At 53.3% G+C, this 22,794-nt stretch overlaps 1 protein-coding gene across 1 annotated transcript in view; it reads right to left on the minus strand.

Moving 5' to 3' along the window:
• The window catches only part of Galnt16 (polypeptide N-acetylgalactosaminyltransferase 16), a 78,332-nt gene that overhangs the window by 6,840 nt on the left and 48,698 nt on the right, over window positions 1-22,794 (minus strand). Inside the window, exons 2-12 of the mRNA XM_004624758.2 lie at window positions 18,589-18,746; window positions 15,230-15,328; window positions 14,331-14,398; window positions 13,761-13,826; window positions 11,960-12,081; window positions 9,854-9,941; window positions 8,631-8,715; window positions 8,285-8,388; window positions 4,971-5,097; window positions 3,528-3,620; window positions 2,245-2,328 (exon numbers count right to left, since the gene is read on the minus strand). Coding sequence (XP_004624815.1) covers window positions 2,245-2,328; window positions 3,528-3,620; window positions 4,971-5,097; window positions 8,285-8,388; window positions 8,631-8,715; window positions 9,854-9,941; window positions 11,960-12,081; window positions 13,761-13,826; window positions 14,331-14,398; window positions 15,230-15,328; window positions 18,589-18,746 — 1,094 coding nt within the window. The remainder of the gene's footprint in view (window positions 1-2,244; window positions 2,329-3,527; window positions 3,621-4,970; window positions 5,098-8,284; window positions 8,389-8,630; window positions 8,716-9,853; window positions 9,942-11,959; window positions 12,082-13,760; window positions 13,827-14,330; window positions 14,399-15,229; window positions 15,329-18,588; window positions 18,747-22,794) is intronic.

The raw sequence follows: 22,794 nt of genomic DNA on the forward strand, positions 1-22,794 counted from the left end.
TTTTTTGTGGAACCGGGGATTGAACTCAGGCCCTTGCGCTTGCCAGGGAAACACCTATTCCATGGAGCCATCTCCCCAGTCCCTTACCATATATATTTGAGAACACAGGTATACACATACACATGTGTTTTTAGTGACAATGCCCACTGTTGGTAAGAACTGTGAGATGATCTTCTCATAGCCCATCAGTGAGAACACAATGTGCCCAGCTTTCTGGTAGGGCAGTGCAAAATTAAGAATCAGTGTCCTTAAAAATGCATACACCTTTAACCTAACAATGCCACTTTGAGGAACTTATCCTATGGAGATAATTGTAGGTGTGCTAAAAGATATTTATTTCAGAGTGGTTGACACTGGAAACATTGGAGTAGATATCCAACAACAGGGGATGGGCTAAATCAATTCTGATTCATCCACAAGGTAGAAAAGCCTGAGGCCATTATAAATAACTATGGAACAGCATATCTTATGAGCTTTCTGCCTCAGCCTTCCAGAGTGCTAGGATTCCAGGCCACACCCCCATTTAAATTTTAAGGTACTACAGAAATATGAATCTAGCCTCTCTTGAAAAGACAGGAAGATCAGGCCTCACTGAGCTCAAATTCCAGCCTCCCAGCTCAAGGCCTGAGGTTAAGGGCCTACAGACTCCATCCAGACGCTGTGAGAAATGACTGCTCTTTTCTCCTCAGCACCTCAGAAGTGATACATGTGGATGAGCTCAGTCCCCTTGAAAGCAGTGACTCGGGGAAGGCTTTCACTTCTGACATTTTAGAATCGAATGTACTCCCCTGCACAGCTGCCGTCCGCGAGCTGGCCACCTAGCCTGCCAACTTTCGTCTGAGGATGCCGCTGTTGCTCAGTGTCCTGGAATTTCTTGGAAGTGGCTGCACACTCAGCTCTGCTTTACTACGCTCATGTGTATTTGGAACAGCGGGCAACTTTATCTGGTTTTATCATCTAGCACATTCCCTGGGCTTGGCTACAACCCGACTCTGGCTACTTTCTAGAAATCCAACATGCCTTCAAAAGCAGGGATTTGCTTCCCTCAAGAACACATGGAGTCTGAGGGGTGGAGTTTCCCACATCCTGGGGATGGAGCTGCGGCAGTGGCAGCGGGATAAGCAACACCCCCAGGAGTGACAGCCATAGCGAGAGAATGTCACCTCAGATATTCTCGAGGCCTTCAGACTATGACATTTATTCAGTCAGAAAGTGTTTATTAAATACTTCTTTTGTAAAAAGTGTTGTTGTAGATGTTGGAAATAAAGCAATAAACAAAACTGAGCAAAGCTTGTGCCTTCATGGAGCTCACAGGCAAGTGTGGCAGGTGGCAATGGATTTAATTGGCCAGATACAGGCCAGGAGCCGGGACAGTCTATGGATAAAAACCCAAACGCCAGGGATGGGGGGCTTCTGGTTAAGACCTGAAGAAACTGAGGAAACGAACCCTACAGCTGGATCATGACACCGGAAAGGATTTAGCTGGGGAGATAGCTCAGCAGTCTAAGTGCCTGCCTGGCAAGCACAAGGACCAGAGTTCGATCCCCAGTACCGCATGCTGTGCTGGCCACAGAAACTGGGAGTGGTGGTGCACACCTGTAATCCTAGCACTAGGCCTAGAGCTGAGTCAGGAGGATCACTATGAGTCTGAGCTACATAGCAAGACGCTGTACCAAATAAATAAGATTAGAAAGGATTTAGGAAAAAAGGAAGCCACACGGTCCTGCTCCTAGGGCACCTCAGCCCCAGCGTGCACCCTATTTGTGCTTCGCATCCTCATTTTATAGAACAAGTTTCCCTATGTTTCTCCCAGTCTTTGCGACTGCGGTATTAACAGATGCATAGTACTTGATTACATGGATGTGTGCAGGTTCGCTGAGCCCAGCCCCTGTTGTGAGCCACTTCTCCATTTTCCCCAGCAGCAGATAAGCCTGCAGTATCTGCCTGTCAGCAGCTTTTGGCTTCAGCTGTTTTATTTCCTCAGGATAAACTCCCGGCAAGGGGAGAGCCGGGTCAAGGGTGTGAGGAAGCTTTCCGCAGCCTCTGCCGCATCAATGCAGTGTCTTCCCATAGGGCAAGGTCTATTTCTAGGTCCAACAACCAGTCAGGAATGTGCTTCCTGTCACACCTAAGTGATGACTCCTGGTATTCTCCTGCCAGGTACCCCCCCACCTCAGCCAGCAGGCAGAAAAATGGGCCAACCAGGATGGGAGGTGTGGGACAGCCTGCTGAGGGTGCACTCACGTGAGCTCGGGGTAGACGTTCTCCAGGTACCAGCGGAAGGACTTGCAGTCCATCTTCTGCCTCTGCTCGATCCTCGTGGCCACACTGGAGGGGAAGAGACCAAGGTGTGGGGAGGGAGCCCTGCAGGGGGCTGAGGGCCCTAGAATGATGAGCCCCATGATTCTAAGGCCAGGAGCCATGCAGGCCTGCCCTTGCCCATGACCCAGGTCACATCAGCCCCCTGCGTCTCACTTTCGCCTCTCACGTCCTGCTCTGAGCTCACTTTTGTGGGGGCCCCTGGGCTTCTCCTTCTTGGAGACCTCAGTTCTCACACTACCACGTGGTCCTTAGTTTCCTATTGAACTACAGATTTTCCCTCCTGCCTTCCAGTTCAGGAGAAAGGGTCGAACAAAAAGAACAGCAAGTTTTAGACATCTTTGGGAAGTTTTGGTAAGAGCCATCCTGCTGGGTGTACTGTGATGCCAACCCATGGCCGTGGCCAGGTCCCTCAACCTGCAACCTGAGTCTGTTTCTTCCACAGTCAACAGGGGACATGAATGCGGGGAGAGATGATTCATTCTTTTTTTTGGTGGAACTGGGGATTGAACTCAGGACCTTGCGCTTGCCAGGGAAGTGCTTATTCCACTGAGCCATCTCCCTGGCCCCCAAGATGATTCATTCACAGTCAGTCTTTAATAATGTTTTCAAACTCTCCTGACCTCCTTCTCGAGGAGGTAAGTAGCTCTTACGTGCGGCGTGGACATGCGTGCATGTATACACTCGCTCACATGTGCACGCACACACACCCCCACTTCATAAATGAGTTTCATTAAGTAGCACTTGCTTCATCACAATCAACTCTGATTTTCTATTTCATTTTGTACTAATCTAATCTATGGTGTTTTTCTTCCTCTTTTTTATAATGCTGGTCACGACTCACTAAATTGATTTCACATCCCATCTGCATTTTGAAAATGCTTAACTAGACTAGAGTCCTAACAGTACCCAAGAAGGAAACAGGCTGACGGATGACAGTTTTGAATGGGGGTGGATGTGAAACCCAAAATCTCTTTTGCAGGCAGCCCCTTCCCGAAACCCCCATAGGTACCCTACTCTCGCAGGCAGCTTGGAGACGGCAATATGCTGAAACCCCACTGATGTGTGCATCCCCTCAAGGGGTCCTCTCTGGCTCCCAGAGCCCATGAGAGCCAGGCTCAGTTGCTACGGAGATTTTGAGTGGCTCATTGGGTGCACCCCACTGGGCTAATGTGGGTGGATGGAGGTGACCAGAAGTGGTGGCCCACCTGCCGAAGGCCTTCCCGATAGCTGAGGGCCGGGCCTCGTAGTAGTACTGCTTGTACTCATCCATCCACACCTCCGCAGTACGCTTGGTATTCCTGCAAGGAGAGGAAGGAACAAATAAGGTCACAGAGAGATGACAGTGTTAAGGTTAGGACCAAGTTTGGTATTTATAAAACTCTTGTCCATTAAAAATATGCATTTAAGAAGAAAGCAGAGCTCTGTGTAGCTGGGATGAGCATCTCAGAAGATGCCAAATGGTACTGGTTGCAGTGGTATGAACTGGTGCAATCTGGCTGGAGGACGCCCTGCCAATACCCAGCAGCTCTGCAGCTCTGTCTATTCTGACTTGCCCACTTGAAGGAATCTACGCTACGAGACACCTGCATGTGGCCAAAAGGACAGGTACGTGAATATTTAACAGAACGTTAGTGACAATCCAAATGGCCTCCAGCAGGAGAAAAACTGTGCACAGGATGGAGAAGGAGGCAACCTTGAACAAAAGGACTCTGGTGAGTGTGTGGGCACAGACGGATGTGTGTGACCCCACGTGGGGGCAAGGGTGCACGCTGCTGAAGGGTGCACAGCACGGCCTGCTGGCGGCACACGGTGGGGGGTGTTTCTCTGCACCTCAACTGTGCATACGCAAAGGCATTTAAAGGCCAGTGGCCTAATAACAGGCTTAGCTCTGTTTAAAGGCCTGAAATAACAGATTAGCCTCTAGAAACGGCAGTTAGTTCTGCTAAGACAAGTGGGACAGGCACAGAAGAAAGGATGGGTAAAAAGGACTTGTATTTTTTTCTCTATGTAATATAAAAATGTGAGGACATAATACAGAGTGTATATATAATCTACCTTGGTATTGTTTGAGTTTTATGCCAAAAATATATATGATTTTTATAATTATAAAAACAAGGGGGGGGGGTAAAACAAACCCCAGGCCTTGTGAAGCCGCTGTTCCAAAGTGCATAGGATAAAGCAACGATGAGGTGGACAGGACACTCCCCCAAGCCCCATCAAGATGGCGGGGCTGCCAGGACCTCTGACTCTCTGGTGAGACTAAGGGCACCCTGTGGCTGGGACACAGATGGACAGGTGCTTGTCCTGGGCAAGGTCAGGACACTGACGTCCATGGCCAACCAGCACTGGGGCTGGGGGTGGGGGTGGGGCCACAGGAGAGCGTGTGGCTCAGCTGGTCACTGGGGAAGTTTCCCAAGACTTTCATGGGCAAAGGGAGTCAAGACACAGCTAGTCACAAGACTCCTAACCTCATCCTTCTATCCCTCGAAGTAGTGGGAATCCCAGAATGTCAGGCCTTGGAGGGAAAAATGGGGACACTGAGGATGGCGCAGCAGGGAGGCAGTCTGAAGTCACATGGCCAGTAGCCAGTGGCGTCTAGGGCCATGCCCTCCTCCTTCCACTCTAGGGCTCCTCCAGTGGGCACCTACCTGATGTAGGTGAGGGCATTGCCCTCCGGGAAGTTGTAGGGGTGTCGCTTCCGGAAGACATGGCCCACCCGGCTGCAGGGGACGATTTCCAAACTCCCTCCGCACATCCACACCCGGAAGGAGAGCTCTAAAGGAGACCGCAGCCATCAGGAGCGGAAGAGACCTCTGGACACGTCCCCCTTGGAGAGTGTAGGAGGAGCGGCCTCCCTGTCTTTGGGGTCTCACTGGAGAAACTTGCTGGAGTTGGGGCTCCTAGGGCTGATTAAATGGGCTCTGCCACTCAATGACATGCTGATCCCATATGCAAATGTGCACGTGCATGCGCACACACACACACACACACACACACTCTCATGCACAGGCTGACTGAGCCCCAGGGGAGCAGTGGCCTCGAAGGAACCGGATCATGAGCACAAGGAGACCAGCACCCAGCTTTCTCTTCACATTGCTTTTTTTTTTTTTAAATTTGGTGTATTTGGCAGCTTGTGTTCATAATGATCCTCTTGTCTCAGCCTCCCTGGTGCTGGGATTATAGGTGTGCATCACTACGCCTGGTCTTAGTGGCTGGCTCACTGTGCCCAGGGGTGGGGCTGGCACAGCATGTGGTGCCAGGATTGAACCTGGGCCCTTGTGCTTGCCTAGGCAGGTGCTTAGACTGCTGAGCTATCTCAGTGGCCCTCTTCAAGTTGCTTTTAATAAGACATGCTGGGCGTGGTAGCACATGCCTGTAATCCCAGCATTCAGGAGACTGAGGCAGGAGGATCGTTGTTAGTCTGAGACCAACTTGGGCTACAAGGTGAGCTCAAGGCCAGCCTGAGCTGCATAGTAAGACCCTGTCTCAAAAATATTAAAAAAAAAAAGTTTCAAGATATTAAATAACGGGGCTGGAGAGATGGCTCAGTGGTCTAAAGCACCTACTTAGAACAAGCTTGGCAAAGCACAGGGACCATGGTGCGATCCCCCAGCACCACATGCCAGCCAGCCTGCCCCCTGGTGGGCTGAGCTGGTCTCTCTCTCTCTCTCTCTCTCTCTCTCTCTCTCTCTCTCTCTCTCTCTCAAATAAATAAATAAAATTTAAAAAAAAAGATATTAAATAACCTCAGCAAAATCATCCAACTATTAAGTCAGAGTGCAACCCAAAATTTCCAGTGTCAAAAAAAAAAAAAGAAATAAAAAACAAAATTTCAGTGTCGAGCAAGCTGAACTGTTTGAGTGAATGGTTCCTCAGGGCATCTGGTGTTATTTCAGGTTATACAGTGTTTTAGATTTCCTTACATTGTAGTATACTGGGAGACAGGATCTCAAGTCTGGGAGAAAGTGTGTCCCCTGTGTAGCATCGGAGGGTGACAAATGCAATGGAGAAAAATAACAGAGTAGAGGGCTGCAGAGGGCAGGAGGAGTTGGGGGAATGGCTTCCAGTGGGGCTGACTTGGGGAGTCTTTTCTGAAAAGGGATATGGGAGCTAAGCCCTGAAACAGGCAACAGAGGGAGGCAGCGGCTGTCAAGCAAGGAGCTTTCCAGGTGGGGGACCAGCAAGGGCCTGGCACATTCCCGGGGGGAGAGGGCAACGGCAGGGACTGGGTCCAGGCACAGCTAGGAGGCAGGGCAAGAGGGGTGAGGAGCAGGGTGAAATTCCCAGGGTGCTGGGGAGGAAGCCCTGCACATATAGGCCTGATGGCCAGGGTGGGGACCTTCAAATAGCACAGGAGCCCTCACGGGGTTTGAGCAGAGACGTGAGCCATCTATGCTTCCGAAGGATTCCTTGGGATGGGGGACAGATTTCTGTGCCAGAGCGTGCACAGGCATTGACTGGATCGAGCCCCAGCACTACCAAAATGAATCAAATTAAATCAAATCTAAAAGACGTCTGAGGAGAACCCAAAGGTTTTCACACCCACCAGGCCTAACTCGAGGGGACCTGTGGGTCCTGAGTTTGGGGACCGCAGGAACACTGCTCAGCTTGGGCCTCTCTCTCCCTTCAAGAGTGAAATGAAAGGCTTGGAGACAAGAGATCCCTGGCCACAGATCAGCTGGGCAGCTGCACAGCTGAGCGCTGCAGCCAGCCCACACAGTCCTTTGAATTTTTCCTCAGAAATGCAGCCCTCGCCAGAATGGCTCTGCAGTCCACCTTTCAAGTTCCAGGACCACAGAGCCGGTGCCTCAGGCATCGTGGTGCAGTTATTGATCATTCACTGTTGCTCTGCCAGCCCAGAGGCCCCCAAAACAGAGAGCGAGGCCTCTGGAGGCAGGGGGGCCTGCACCTCTCCCAGCCTTCAAGGTCCTCACAGGAAGCCAATGCAGCCAAGGTTGCCTTCAGGCTGAGCCCCAGGACACGAAGGAGGCCACCTTGTCCACAACAGGAAAGGAGGTAGGACTGATGGGTGCTGAGTGAGAACTCTCCTCCAGGGCCTGCCTGGAAACTGTTTCCAAGAGTAAGTCACCCGGGGAGAAAATCCCGCCCCAGGGTCCACCTGATTGGTGGGTGCTGAGCAGGTTGACAGGTGTTAGCCTCTCCACTCAAGGCTCTCCTCAGAGGAGAGGGAGAAGCACGTTCCTACCATCTCAGACAAGCAGCCTGGACTTGGATAACACCCCCCCCCAACCTAGGTGGTTCTGCCTCAGGCGCTGTAGGATGTGGTGATTTCTAATTGAAATCTGGAAGGCAGCGCTTACCTCAGTTTTCCCATCTGCCAAATGGGTGAGGTGCCCACAGCTGAAGAGAGCAGGTGAAGATGAAAAAGGAGATGGCAGGAAAGGGTGGGAAGGGCAGAAATGCAGCCCCTGTATTTTAAAGAAAGCAAAAGGGCCGACTCCTGCTTCTCGAGCCCCTGGGCTGGCCTGTTGCCATTCTCCATCCCGACTGGTATGGGCCACAGCGCACGACCTCTTTCCCTCTGCAAGACTTTTGGCCAGCGGCAGGCACTGGTAGAAGATGGAATTATCCTCAAGGCCCTCCAGGTGCGCCCTGGACCTCAGGGTGTCCCTACAGCCCCATTTTCAGCGAGGGATACTGAGGGACACATTTACTAGCCTGAATAGCCTCCAGAGGAAATTGGGTTCAGGGAGACTTTAACTTGCCTTGCAATGTGCTGGCCTCAGCCACACAAGTGCTGGGATTGTGGGTGTGCAAAGCTACTCTCAGCTTGTGCCTTGGATTTCCATTGGGAAAACGGAGAAGGCAGGATTTACCTTGCAAGGTCCTTGTGAGGATTAAACGACTGAGCAAGTAGCAAGTCCTCAGATCGCTTGCACAGAGCATGCTCAGCCGGTGCTACCCCGACTGCCACACTGTTTGCTGTTATTTCCCAACTCACCAAAATTCTCTCCTCCCCAGATGTCCATCTGCGCATCATACTTCCCCAGGTGGTTAAACCAGGCCTTGTCGATCACAAAGATCCCTCCGGCTATGACAGGCGTCCTGGGGAAAGGAGAGGCTGAGGCCCTGGGCAGATCGCCCCGCCCCCTGCTGCAGTGTCCCTGGGGCAGGATATCCCACTAGCTCCAGGATCTCTGCAATGGTTCCCACACCTCTCCCCCCAACCCCATCCCCAGAACACAGAGCCCACAGGAGTCCTGCCGCTAATCCAGCCTCCCATGTGTCTTCTGGGCTCCTGAGCCAGAAGGAAGGAAGGGGCTCCCCGCGCCCACAGCAGCCCTGACCTGATGGGCTTGGTGGGGTCTGTCCGGGTCATCTTCTGCTCCAGAGGGATCTGCTCCCACTTGAAGTGCAGGCTCCAGTCAAACCCTAAGGGACACGTGAAGTTTCAATAGAGACCAGAGTAAAGGATGGCTCCCCAAGAATATCTGCAGAAAGAGAATTCTTTCAGGGGCGACTGCAAGTGCAAAGGCCCCGAGGTGACCCCTAGCGAGGAAGTCTTTGGCTTCTCCCAGACTCCCATGCCAGCTGCAGATCTGATTAATGGCTCACCCATTTACTGGCAGCCAGCCTGAACAGGAAACCCTCTATGCCCAGCAGCTCCTGGCCACAGTGTCTAGTGCAGCAGCAGCCAGCAGAGCTCCTACAAGGACAGAAATTTCTGTCCTGTCTAATGCAGTAGCAAAACCTCACATGGCTGGTGAGCACCTGACATGTGGCTGGTACAACTCTGGAATGGAATTGTAAACCTTATTTCATTTTAATTAATTTAAACATCAATAGTCAGCTGTAGTCCTTGTCTCCTGTGATGAATACACAGCACATTACTGGAATCAAGACAAGAATGGTCCAAAGACATATGAGGCAAGCGGCAACCCTAAACCACATGTGTCATCTTGAGTGTTCTGTGAGTTAGGAAAAAGAAAAAGCATATGAAGTTCATTTGAATAGAGTATTCTTAATGCGATACATCTCAATAATATTTCAACATGTAATCAATAAAAAATACTGAGACATTTTATATTCTTTCACATTAAGTCTTGGAAATTCCAAGGGCTGCCATGCGTTTTTAAAATAAATATAGCACATCTCAACTCCAACTGGTCACTTGATAAAAAGCCACATTTCCAGAGCTCACTTGCCCAAAGGTGGACACAGCAAGGTCCTGGCCACACCGGGGTGAGCAGCCTAGGAATTCGCACACAGCCCAATGCTCCGCATCCCTGCGCTACATATGGCAGCCCGAGGCCCTTGTGCCAAGCAAGAATGGTCTGGCTGCATCTAGGAAGGCTGTGCCAGTGCTGGGGGAGGGAAAGATAGGGCTGGCCTGCCTCTGCTCTCCCTTAAGCCCAGGTCCTCAGGGCCTCTTTCATTTTATCTTTGGCAGGAAGGGCTGGGGAAGGGAAGCGTCATACTCTGGCACAACTGGGAAGAGCACCACCTCACTGAGCCAGGGCCTTGGCCTGCCTTTGGTCTGTTTCTCTTCAGGCCTGGGGGAAGGACCCACCTCCTCGAAGGTCAGCAGAGGCTGCCAGGTAGGCAAAGTTATCCAGACTGATGACGTCAATGATAGGGCTCACGACACGCGTGTGGTCCTAGGAGAGGAGGCGCAAGAAGGCGTGAGGCCAGGGGTTCTCTGCAGAAAAAAGGCTTAGCCCTCTGATCTGGGGAAGTCTCTCTGGAAAATACACAGCAGCTGTGTATGGGGCTCCTGGAAGGCCCCATCTGGGTTCCCCAGGCCCAAGACAGCCCCAGCCTCTTCTCCTGCCAGCATGTGCCAGCTCATCTCCTCAGCAAAGACCTCTCTGATGCTGCATGCTGCAAGGTATCTTTGGTTTCCTTAAGCTGCTCCCACAATCACCATCTAGACGCTACCTGGCTCTCGTGCTGCTGGTCTGAGCAGCTGTGCTGTGCACTCTGCAGCTTTGTATACACTTGGGCAGGAGCTGACGGCAGTGACACTGTGGTCCCTGGATAAGGCAGGTAGGGCGTCTCCTTTCATGCCACATTCCCCCGGAGGCCAGACTGGCCTCTCTGTTCTCTCCCCTCGCAAGATACAAATCCAACTTGAACATTGCTAAGTCTTTAGTATGAACTGCACTGGGCCGGTGGTGGATTATGTCTGAAAGCCATTCACACCTAGTCACGCTTTCCTCCCTTCCCTCTCACCCTCTGTGGGGGCACAGGAGAGCCTCATTTTGCCTTTTCTTCCACCACTCTTCTTCCTCCCTCAACACCCTGTTGTCTGTAGCTTGGGATGCAGCCAGGCCTGCCCTGCAGTTCATCCATCCTCAGGAAAGGAGACGGGAAGCCAGGTGTCCTGCGGTGGCCTCGCTGCTTCTGTTGGAGATGCTTTTGTGGCAAGACAGGACTCACGTGCTGTAAGTCTCACTATGTCAAGTGCACAGTCTGTAGTATGTTCATAAGTTATACAATTATCACCACTCCCTAGTTAACATTTTCGTCACCTGAACAAAAACGACTTCTGTACATTTACTTATTCTGAATGTTTCCTATAAATGGACTCATATGACTATGGCCTTTAATGATTGGCTTTTGCTTTGCCTAAGGTTTTCAAAGTTCATTCATACTGTGATAAACATCAGGGCTTTGTTCATTTTTATGGCTGAGTAATATTCCTTATGCTTGCCAGGGAAGCACTTATTCCACTGAGCCATCTCCCCAGCCCCATAACATTCCATGGTATGGATATACCATATTTGTTTATCCATCCATCAGCTGATAGATGACTCTACCTTTTGGCTCTTCTGAATAGTGTCTTTCTGAATATACATGGTGCAAGTGTTTGTATGTGTGTGTAGTTTTGGAGTTTATTTCTCTCGGGTATACACCCAGCTATGGATATACTGGGTCAGATTGTAATTCTAGCTATACTTTTGAGGAAATGCCAGGCTGCTTTCTGAGGTGACTACTTTCATTTCCCCCAGTGATGTATGAAGGGTTTTACTCATCCACATCCTTGTCAGGAATCCTTATTGTCCATATTTTTTAAATGCAGCCATCCTAGAAAGTATGAAGCGACAGTATTCACTATGGCTCAGAGTGGCATTTCCTGGGTGATTAATAATATTGAGCATCTTTTTATGGTGTTGGTTAAACATTTCCTTGAAGAAGTATCTATTTAAGCGCTATGCTGGTTTTGTAAAGTTGGGCTCTTCTCTTTCTGCTTGAGTCGCACCCCCTCAGCCTTTTCTGCCATCTGTGCACAGCCGCTCATTCTGGGGAACAGCAGGGACGCTCAGGGGACCCCTCCCCGTGTGAGAACTGCAGGCTCTCCTGCCTCCCTCTAGGGCCCCAGCCTGGCCTCAGCTCACCCAGCACGGGTCCTGGCTGTCCAGGACCTAAACCAACCTGTGCACAGAGGGAGCTTTCATCCAGTGTAGCTCTCGCAGCAACCCACAGACACAGGCCCCTGCTTCCCCATGAAAGAGCTCAGGGAAGTGCAGCTCCCCCAGGAGGCAGACCCCAAGCAGACCACGGAGGCCCCCTTGGATACCAGTTGGGCTTCACACTCTGCCCCTCCTCCCTCTTACCGACAGCCTGGCAGCAAGCCCCAAAGGCCTCCCCGCTAGATGGGGGACAGGGAGCTCACCTCCTTCACCCGCTGCAGCATGGGCTGCAGCCACTCAACGTTCACTTCACAGTGGCTGTCCAGAAACGTGAGGACGGTGGCTGCTGCCACGTCTGCCCCGCGAACTCGGGACCGGATCAGCCCTGCAATAAGAGAGGAAATCACTGGGGCTGGGGCTGAGCCCCAGTGCGCCGGAGCTCCCTTCCTCTCAGTGGCTGAGGTACTGTCCGGCCTCTGCTCATCCTTCAGTTCATTCCCTGCCTCCCTTTCTTTCCTCTTCTCACACATTACCCATCTCCATGTGCCAGGTGCCAATGGACAGTCAAGTTTAGTGAATGGAAAATGCAATAAAGTATGGTTTGGTCCTGAAGGAAAGCCAGAAAACAGAGATCTGTGGTGTGGGAACCACCAGTTGCATCACCAAACCTGACGGAGAGATTCTTCCAGACACACTTGAGTCTGCATGCCAGCCCTCCCATTCTCTCTCGCCTTGAGCGCTTTAATCTCTCCGAGCTTCCTTGGGTTTCTTATCTCTAAGTTCAGAGATAATGACCCCTGCTCCTCAGGATCAAAGATGACAAGGACAGTTCCTGTGCTCAGGGCCCAGCAGATGTTAGGGCCCCCTTTCTGTCCTCACTTCCCCACAGCCTCTAGCTGCTGGCTGAGCAGCAAAGAATGGGCTCCTCAGGGCTGGGACCTGTTTGGTCAGGAGAAAGGCGACCCAGCTGGTCCTGCCCTTGCTCTCAAGACCTGGCAGCTGTGGGGACGGAAAAGGCTCAGCCAGAGCCCTCCAGTAAAGTCCTTCTTGGAGCCATTCCGGGCCATGCTTCTGCCCATCTAAGCAGCCACCCACCCGTCCAATAGCCAGCAGCCCCATCCTCCTCCAAAGGAATCCTGAAAGCTCGTACCCACGAGTTTACATCCACTCTCAGCCTCCATGGGCGGGCTGCATGTCCCCAGTTCCTGTGGTTCGGGAGACAATTCTCCACATGCTTTTTCTCTCCCGCCAATACGGCTCCGTGGCCTAACCGGTCTGTCACACACAACTGTCTCCAAATTCTCTCACTGTCAAATCTTCAGCGGCTCCCTGCTGTCCGCCTTATTGAGTCTAAGGCTTTCAAGGTCTTTTCCCATTTCGACTGATCCCACTCATTCCCCTGCTGGGCAGACCGGGATTCTCAGGGCACGGCTACATGCACAGAGGCTGAGAGGCCGGCCCTGGTGTTGGACGCAGCTGGTTAGGACCTTGCACACTCTCTTTATCGCCCTGGGAAAATTACCGAGCCTTCTGAAAGCCTAATTTCCCTGTTTACAAAGTGGGGACTCTGGGCTGTTATGAAGACTGGATGGGAGAATGCGGGCCATGAGGATACCTGACAGGCAGCAAGAGGGGCTCCTAGGACCCCATGTGCCTCCAGCGCCCCTGCGCCTCGCCTGCCCCCACTGCGACCCCTGTCCTGTCTCAGGAGCTCCCCACGGCTGCCGATCATCCACATGACCTGGCCACCTAGCAGCCTTCCGAGGGCTGCAGCCAGGCTCTGCGCATGTCCTGTATCCCGGAGGGCTCTGCACAAGGCGGCGCCACAGCCAGGGCTCTGAAGCGCCATGTCCTTGGAAGGGATGTTGGATCTGCTTAAACCTTCCTTTTGCTTTGTTCGAAACCTTCCAGGGCAGCCTCTCTCATTTCATCCTTAGCCTTGTAAAGCTGAAAGGGCACTGTGACTGTTCCATTTCCCAGCAGGGACAATGAAGGCAGCCAGGAGAAGAGCAAGGCCTGAAGCTGTCCATCCCGCACTCACCCTCCCACTGCCCCCGCACTCACCCTCCCGCCGGTCATTGCGCAGGCACTTGACCTTGGGGATCCTGGTCAGGAGCAGGCAGTCTTCAGCTGGGAGTAGGGAAGGAAGGCAAGCTCATTTGGGTGAACGGTGCAGCGCACTGAAGCGGCTTGGCTGCCTGGATGCTGTCCCACACAGCCAGGGGAAGGGGGAGTGCAAGATCGGAGGTCACCGGCATTCTTTCACGGCTAGCTAAGAGATTGGCCGCCCCAGCCCAGGCTGGGCAACCTTCCCCCGGCCTCACGCCAGGAGGTGCCAGAGAGCTCAGCACTGACAAGCCGCCTTGCTCTCAGGAAGCCCTGCAGAAAGGATGTTCTTTGGCGCCCAGCGGGTGTAATTAGGAAGAATGCTACTGATGCTCTTTCATCCCAAGCAGAACTCTTGCCCTATCTTTGGCGCTAGGGTGGGTACAGGTCCCAGGAAAAAGATCACAGATCTCTAGTTGTTGGCTGAGAGGGCGGGGCACAATGGTTTGGGCATTCGGAAGAGGGCTTGCTGTGGGGACCTCGATGGGGTGAGGACGGAGCAGCACAAAAATGCCAGGGAATACTCACGATCTGAACTGAAGTCGTCCACTAAAATGATCTCCTGGATCAAGTTGGTTGGAGTCCGGTTCAAGACACTGGGCCAGCAGCGAGGAGAGAGGTGAAGCCCGGATTAGGGGCCTTTCCACTCATCCCTAGCTCCAGAGCCGGCACGCTGGCCACTGGCCACTGTTTACAAATGCCTGACCCTGATCAGGAGCTGATCCTCAGGCTCTCCTGGGCCTGGCACTGCTGCCTGGACCCTGGGTGGTGTGGGATTGTCCCAGATGATGGGGAAACTGCACCAGTTGGGTTGCTAGGACAGAAGCTTAGCCCGCAGTGCCTACCAGGCTGCCCAGGGACACCCAGATGCAGGCAGAGGAGGCCAGGGAGGCTCCTGCTGTCCCAGAGTGCAGAAGAGGCCTTCTCCAGGGCTTCCTTGTTCCTGCCTTGCCTCTGTGCCCTTCCTCCCTGTCTCTCTGGGGAAGCATGCAGGCACACCACAGGGTAACCTTCCAAACCCCATTCTTGCCTAAGCCACTGAGGAAAGGCGGTGGTAGGAGTTAGGCCTGACTACAAGAACCAGGTTAGAGGACCACGCGGGGAAGTGGGGGCTCTCTGAGTCACCAAGAGCCTGCTTGGCTAGCATATACCTCCTCAGAACTGTGTCCATCCTGGCCTCACTCTACTCCTGAATCCTGCCTCCAGCCCCTGTCCTGGGCTCCTGGCCTTCTGCTTGGCTTCTGGTGTCTACTGACCCTGATTTGCCAGCCCCACTTCTCAAGACAGGACCCACTTTCCCAGTGCTCTCTGGTCCTTATGCAGACTGGCCACAGCCCCCAATCTCTAGGACCTGCCCAGTCAGTGGTTCTGCAGGCCACGCAGGCCCCGGGGGCTCTGGCACGAGACAAGGAGCCTGGGCTGCTTACCTCTTCACTGTGCGCAGCAGGGTGGAGCGGGCCTCATTGTGGAAGGTGATGATGACACTGGTGGCTGGCAGGTCCGTGGAGTAGGACAGGGATGGGCAACTGGAAACAAGCAGGAGGTAAGGGCCCAGCCACGGCCACCATCAAGTGGGTTCCATGCTTTTCTTTGCTGTTCCCCAGAATGCCTCTGTGAGGCAGAGAAGGCCAATCCTGCCCCCCACATCCACCCTTTCTCCTACCCTGGCTGGGTGGCCTGGTGCCACCTAGCCTATAGAGTCCTAGCAGGCGAGCAGCAGTTTGGGGGGGTCTTTTCAGGCCCGGGAGCTCTTTACCAAAGACTGAGAGCACCCAGAAAGCCGCCCCCGCCACCCCTGTCCACTGTCTATTTAGGACTCCCTGCCAAGCTGGCCAGCAGCAGGGTCCAGGAGAGAGCCTGGGTCCTGTCGGAGGTCCCTACCTATTGGGCAGCCAGTACAGGGCAAGAAGAAAACCACCCTGTTTTTGCCTCCTGACTCCTGGATTCCTTTTCTTCTCTGCTCAGGCTGTGGGCAGGAGTCCCCCTCCCTGTATGCAGGGGTCCCTCCTTCTCACTGAGGAGGGGACCTAAGTAGCCCTGCAGGAGTCACAAGAGGGAGGCAGGCCTCTCAGGAGACAAGGCTTTGAGGGGCTGGGATGGGGAGGAGAGCAAATCTTTCGTGCCACCTCCCTGTCACTCCTGCTGAGGCAGTTATTCAGGCTCCCAGCAGCCAGGAAGACAGCCGCCTCCACTGGTTCTCACAGCGGTCTTCTTTATTGCCTTTGCTCCCTGGACTATTTCAACAGTGACTATTTTTTCATTACGACATTCACTCACTGACAGGCGCATCTTGCAGGAATTCCCAGGCCTATTTCCTGCCTGCGGAGCAAACCCAGTCAACAAGACAGAGGTCCCTCTGGCCTGGGACCCCCAGGGGAGAAAGCTGAGAGGCTTGAACATAATTTTCCCTAACAGGGATGTGGGAGGGCGGTGAGGGAGGGAAACCTTCCATTTGCTCCCTGAAGCCATTTTCCAAACATCTCCACAGTGGGGCTGGAGTGGGCCTGGCTCCCAGCCCCCAGTCCTGACCTCAGGCTCCAAGTCCCTGTCCTTGCCCTCCAACCATTAGGTGTCCAGAAAGGAGGAAATCTGTATAGCAGTGTCCTTCCATTCCAGAAGGGGATGAAACGGCCTGTCTGGGGGACAGACTTGAGCCACTTCTCCAACCCCCACATTCCTCTTGGACTTCTGTAGCTCTAGGAAGATGGATCCAGGAGTCTCTGAAGGGTTTGCCCCACCTAGACTTGGACTCTGGGCTGGGGAGGCTGTCCCTCTGGTCCTCTTAGGTTACATCTCCTCACACCACTCCTGGAGCAGGAACTGACTGGTCTCTTCCCAGTGCAGCAGAAGAAACCACAGAGGGAGGATGTGGGCTCCATGCACACTTGCACATACGCTGTGTGCACACAAGCAACATGCACACACATACACGTATGTGTGCACACACATACATGCCCATGCACACATGCGCACATGCCAGAATGGGCATGCATGAACGCACATGCATGCGCACACATACCCGAGCACCCTGATCCTGCAGCACCCCACCAATTCACCACTGACCTGGCTGGAGGGTCTCATTTTAAAACATGTTTTGCCAGATAGGCAATTTCCCCTTCTGGTTTCTCAGTGAATGCAGAGAAGCTTCAGAGTAGGAGTAGGTTGGGAGGACAGGCAGAGACGAACCAGGCCAGGGCCTTAATCCACAGATTTGGATCAGCAGATCTTCCCGGCCCCACATTGGTTTAGGTTAGGGCTGCCCACAAAAGGCCAAGCAGAGCTGCATAGACCTAGCCTGACAGGCCAAACCAAGGGACATGGGGGAAATTGCCTCTAGGTGACAGAGAAAGGGCTTCCCCAGGGCCTGGACCATCTATTTCCACATGGGGGTGAGAGGAGAGTTAACAGAATTACTGCCTTACTTGGTAGCATGAAGGGAATCCTAGGGGCTGACAGCACAGTGAGCCCAAGGTCCAGGGAATCCTGATCCCCACATGTCTCTCCTTGCACAAGCTTCCAAGCCCTGGACCTCAGATGCTTCTCCAAGAGTAATGAGGAAGGTGTTAGAACCAGCCCTGCCCCCTCCCTTCACAAGTGTCCTTTGTGCTATGGAGTGACTGCTTCGGAAATGACTCTTGCCTACCCACGAACCAGGACCAGACAGCTCAGTGCTTGTGGCTGGACCCCACGTAGCTCCTGTTTCCCATGCAAAGCAGCAGGCAGAACAGTGCTGGAGCGCAGGGCAGGACCCCAGAAGGAGCCAGGGCTTGCAAGGAACCTTCCCTGGAGAAGACGCTGAGCCAAGCCCCGAAGGGTATATAGGTGGTCTGGGGAAAGTGTGCTCAGGCAGAGGGAAAAGAGGAGGGAGGAAAGCGAGAGGTGTCGCAGGGAAGGCAGATGAGGCCGGGCCTGGGGGTGAGGCGGCAGCAGAAGGGCTGTTCCTGCAGGTGACCACAGGGGGAAGAAAGATCAGAGGGCTGACTTATGCCCCAGATATGACACAAAGGCCCTGAATCACAGAGGAGGGTAGTAACCCGCCCAATGCCAGCTTCTCAGGGGAGCTAGTCAGAGGAGGGCTGCAGGGAGTAGCCCCTACCTTTGGTTGAGGTCCTCTGCTGCCTCCCATGCTGGGAAAGCTAAGGACAACACAGGCAGGGTTCTGGGTGTCACTGAGGTGGGGCAGCAAGGCAGGAGGCCAGTGGTTCCCGCGGGCCCTAGGCTCCTTTTTGGGAGTCTGGGTCACCCACTGCCTGAGGCCCCCCCATAGTCACTGGCAGGTCACTGCCCTGGGATGCCAACTGAGGTGCCACAGGTCCCCTAACCCCAGCTGGGAGCTTTCCTTGGCCTTTGATTGCTATGAGCCAGCTAATGAAATTGACAGCCCCTGAGGGTAAGTCTAAGATTGCTGCTAAATCTAAGTCCCTGGACACATTGAGGAAAAGAAAACCACACACACCAGCTAGATCAGTCACCTTTCTGGGGCTGGGCCAAATTCCTGACATGCATCTAATGGAGGAGGTTTATCAGGGGTCACAGTTTCAGCTTCAGCGGTGTCAGCCCATGGTCGGTAGCTGCAAGGCAGACATGCCATGGAGGAAGGACAAGGTAAAGGGACAGCGCCTCATCTCCTGGAAGCCGGGGAGGAGCAGCAGCAAGAAGAGCCTGGCAGGAGGGGGTCAGAGGCCAGACCTAGTCCCTCAGGTTCAAGCCCCAAGAACTATGTAGACATGCCCAGAAGTGTGTTTTACTAATCCCCCAAGGTAAAAATTAAGATAAATCTTCGCACCTGTAGTGACGGGTGTCCCGGATGGGTCGATCGGGGCTTAGCTTGTCACTCTCCAGCTGGTTGAAGGCGTGCTGCCTGTAGGGGTCCTCTCCAGGCTTCAGCAGCTTGGCCGACAGGTACGCCTTCTCATCGAAGCCTTTTGAGGGTGTTCCTGTCACCTGAGATAAAGGTCAGCATCAGGTGCCACAGGCAGAAAGGTTCCATGGTGTGGTGAATGCTCAGTGCACACCAGGCCGGAGCCAACTGTTTTACCACATCTGTACCTTATCCCAGTTGTCTCGTATTGTACAGATGAGGAAACTGAGGCTGAAAAGGCTTTTGTGAAAGGCATCCAAGGTGACAGCTTGTAAGTTATAAGATCTGGACTCAGGCTCGTCATTCTCAATTGAAAGCCCTACTCTTTTTTTTTTTTTTTTTTTTTTTTCTTTTTCTGGTATCAGGGATTGAACTCAGGACCTTGTGCTTGCCAGGCAAGCACTTATTCTACTGAGCTATTTCCCCAGCCCGAAAGCCCCTACTCTTAACCAATGCTCATTGCTGGATACTGAGAGCATGGGCCCCAGGAAGCACCAGCGCCCAAGACAAGGCGTACTGAGGGAAGTAGAAATCAGAGAGGACATTGCTGAGGCCCCTGCAGAAATGACAGTCCCCTGGGCATATGCTGGGCCTGGCACTGTGCTAGGCACACAGGGTTGCCTCTCCTGCGACACCTCAGGCTTGGCTCTGCTGCTGCAAGGACAAGCAAATTATGATGCCAGAGCCACCAGACCCAACACCAAGCGAGGCAGCTTCTCCAGGCTGTTGCCTACTGCAGAGGTGGGTATATATCCAAGCCTCCTGCTGCTTGGTGCTGGGGTGATGGATGACACACACCATGGCTCAGCCTCTCTCTCCTGAGCCACAGCCTGGCCAGTGCTCCCCAAATCCCCCATGAGAGACCCTGAGAAGGACATGCTGGAGATGAGTAGATGCATGTAAACAGATGCCCAGAGGCCCCCTGGGGTGCCGTGGAATATCATCCACCATGGTGAGTGGATCCTGACCCCCAACACCTCTGCAACCAGCATCCCTGACCACTCATGTAACCCAAGCACAAGGACTCTGTACCAAGACTGATCCCAGAGGGGTGGTATCAACAGCCAGCCAGACTGGAGGAGACTTCTGTGCTGATGACCCTGGGCAGCACCAGGAGCAGCTCCAAGTCCCCATGACAGCCTCAACCCAGCTCCCTGGACAGAAATGCAGAGGTCCAGGGAGCACCTGTCCTCTATGTTCTGTGGTGCCATCACCTTCCCTGGTGGCCTCCTCCCCTAGGAATCTGCTGGGAGCTCCCTGAGGGCACAGCCAGGGAGGGAGGCATCCATATGTCTGTCCCCAGGGCCCGGCTCCACACTGGACACAGATGCTCAGGATGTGCACGTTCAGATGGTGACCCAGCTGCGGCCGCTGCACTGTAATATTCTGAGTTGGTGCCATGCCAGGGACTCAACACGTGTGGCCAGGACACCTTCACAGACTCAAAATCCATTTCAGGAAAGATGAGGAAAGCAGGGAGAGAAAGTGATGGAGGAATGTTCTGGCTTGAGCCTGGATTGTTAGAAGGAGCCAGTGCTCTGCTCTGAGGGTGGGCAAGGACACAGAGTGTTCTGTGTGTCCTTTCCACCTGGGACATTAAGGCTGCCAATGCAGCCCCTTCTCCAGCTCTGGGTCAGGAGAGTAGAAAGAAGCCTCAAGTTCATAGCCGAGGAGCTAAAAATAAAAAAACTACAGAGGAGCAAAAGTTCTGAAGCTCCTAAAGGGAGGGCACGTTACTTCACTATCCTATAGGCCAACTGTGGGAAACAGCCATGTCTATCTCTTCAGGACTTATGGCCATTTGGTGGACTCAGGAAACCCCTGTGTCCTCATCCCACCCTCACCTGCTGCCCGATCAACACTGAGGAGAGCCATCCATCTGCCAGGCCTGGAGGCACACTTCAGCAGATCCCAAGGACCACCCAAGCATTCCTTTGTTAGGAATGCTTGAACTCTCCATTCATCTATTCACCCATCCATTCACCCATCCATTCACCCATCCATTCACCCATCCACTCACCCATCCATCCATCCATCCATCCATCCATCCATCCATCCATCCATCCATCCATCCAACAAAGCTCCACTGAGCCTCACCTGTGTGCTGGAGAAGGAATCCTTTTGAGATGGCTCCTTAGCCCAAGGCCTACCCAGACCTCACTCAGAGTTTCCAGGCCACAGGCAGTGTTGGGCAAGAATGTCTGCTTAGCCTGTGCTCTCTAGTGAAGCCCCACCAAGGCCTTTGAGTTAGACTCCCTCAAATCTGCTCTTGGGAAAAGTCTGGGGTTTGCCCCCACAGACACACAGCTGCTGAGTGGCCCAAGCCTTCTCTAAGTGAATCAGGGGCTGTTTTTCCCCTTTCTCCTGGGACTGAGACATCTCCCTTGTGAGAGAGTTGTCATGGAAAAGCCAGGTCCACTCCATCCCAGAAGTCTCAGCTCTCCTTCCACCTGGACCCAGCAGTACAGAGCTTGGGGGCTGAAACATCAACTTGGTCCTGAGTAGAAGGGAAAGTGAGGAAGGGTGGATGTGGCTCACGCTAATGCCGTGACCCCAGGACTCTCACTTCTCCTCAGCCACTTCCCGTCATCACCCAGAGCCTTTTGATGGCACACATCTCCACAGCAGTCCACTGGCCCCCAGCACAACTCCTTTTCATCTGGCTCTTGGGCCCCTGCTTCTGCTTTCATGCCCTTCTGTGATTGTGAGACCTTCAGGCCTTCGAGTGTCCCATGGATGCTCCTAACTCAGCCTCTGAAAACCAAGTCCTTGCCTGTCCAGGGTCCCTTTTGCAGAACGGGCAAATCCAGTCCTGTCCCATGCCAGGAACTCAGCACTGCTCACGCCCTTCACACGCTCTGTGGCACACTCAGGCCTCTGCCCTGGGTGGCCCTGGTGGGGGCTGTGCATATATTACCAGTGTTGAGTCAAATACTGACTGGAAACCCACTGTGCACAGGCACTGGGCTTGAGAAGCTAAGAATATAGAAGGGATAGAAAGCGGGGCAGCCCTCGGCAAGGAAGCCTGGAAATCTAGTTCCTTTCCTGCCGATCCCAAGTCAGGGGTCTTAGTTACTTTTCTCTCATTGCTGGGACAAAATACCTGACGCTCCAAATTAGGGAAGAAAGGGTTTATTTAGCTCACAGTTAGTGGAGGCTTCAGTCCATACTCAGCTGGCTCCAAGGCAGAGCCGCACATGCAGAGGGCAGCAGTTCATGGCAGTGGAAAACAGCAAAGAGTAAAGGCAGAAGCAGCAGCTGAGGCAGCTAACAAGCCTCTCTCCCCTTGTATGCAGATTATTGGCCCGAGGGTGGGGGTAGCACTCACACCCATAATCCTACCATTGGATCCTGAATTAATCACAAACTCTAGGAGCTGCTCCCTGACTGCATGAGGCTTTGGGGAGACACCTACACATGAACCATAACACCAGGCATGGCCATGCAGGGCCACCAAGTGGAAACCTCCACCCCAGCGTAGAGCTTGGCCACTGATGACCCAATGCACAGCCTCCCCGCACCTCAACCCCAGACGGAACAGTGACCACAGACCAGCAACCATGAATACCGCTTCCCTCGGTCTACCTGTGCACCCCACGCACACTGCCTACTCAGTGGGAAGGTGCAGGGGAATTGCCTGAGGGCCACGTGGAGCTCTAGCTGGGCCAGCAGGAGACGGGCTAGCCTGTGCTGGGAACCCTCTCGGGAGGCAGTGAAGCACTGGGGGCTGTTCGTGAAAATCCCTTGGGCGGGGGCACCTGTCACCTGGCCCAGAGCTGGGCTTCTGCTCTTACCCTCAACAGCAGGACGCACAGGTGTGCTCATGGCACCTGCATGGAGGGACTCAGCATGCACTTACTGAATAAAGAACGGATGAATGAATGAAAGTCCAAACATGGTTCCTGCTCTCAAGGAAGCATAGTTAATTGGAGAGAAGACAACAGCAAACAAATGGGATACTCCAATGCCCCGCCCCGTAAACCTCACAGCCTGTGAGCCTCCTCGCAACCCAGTGTAAAAAATGCCCCCAACCTGCCCTTTGCTTTCCTTGTCCTGTCCTGCCCTCCTGTTTTTCCTTGCGATGCTTATTACCAGCTGATGTCCTGCCTATATTTGATTTTTTTTTTTTTT

This window comes from Octodon degus, unplaced genomic scaffold (genome assembly GCF_000260255.1).
Source record: "Octodon degus isolate 3935 unplaced genomic scaffold, OctDeg1.0 scaffold00007, whole genome shotgun sequence".
Lineage (NCBI taxonomy): Eukaryota > Metazoa > Chordata > Mammalia > Rodentia > Octodontidae > Octodon > Octodon degus.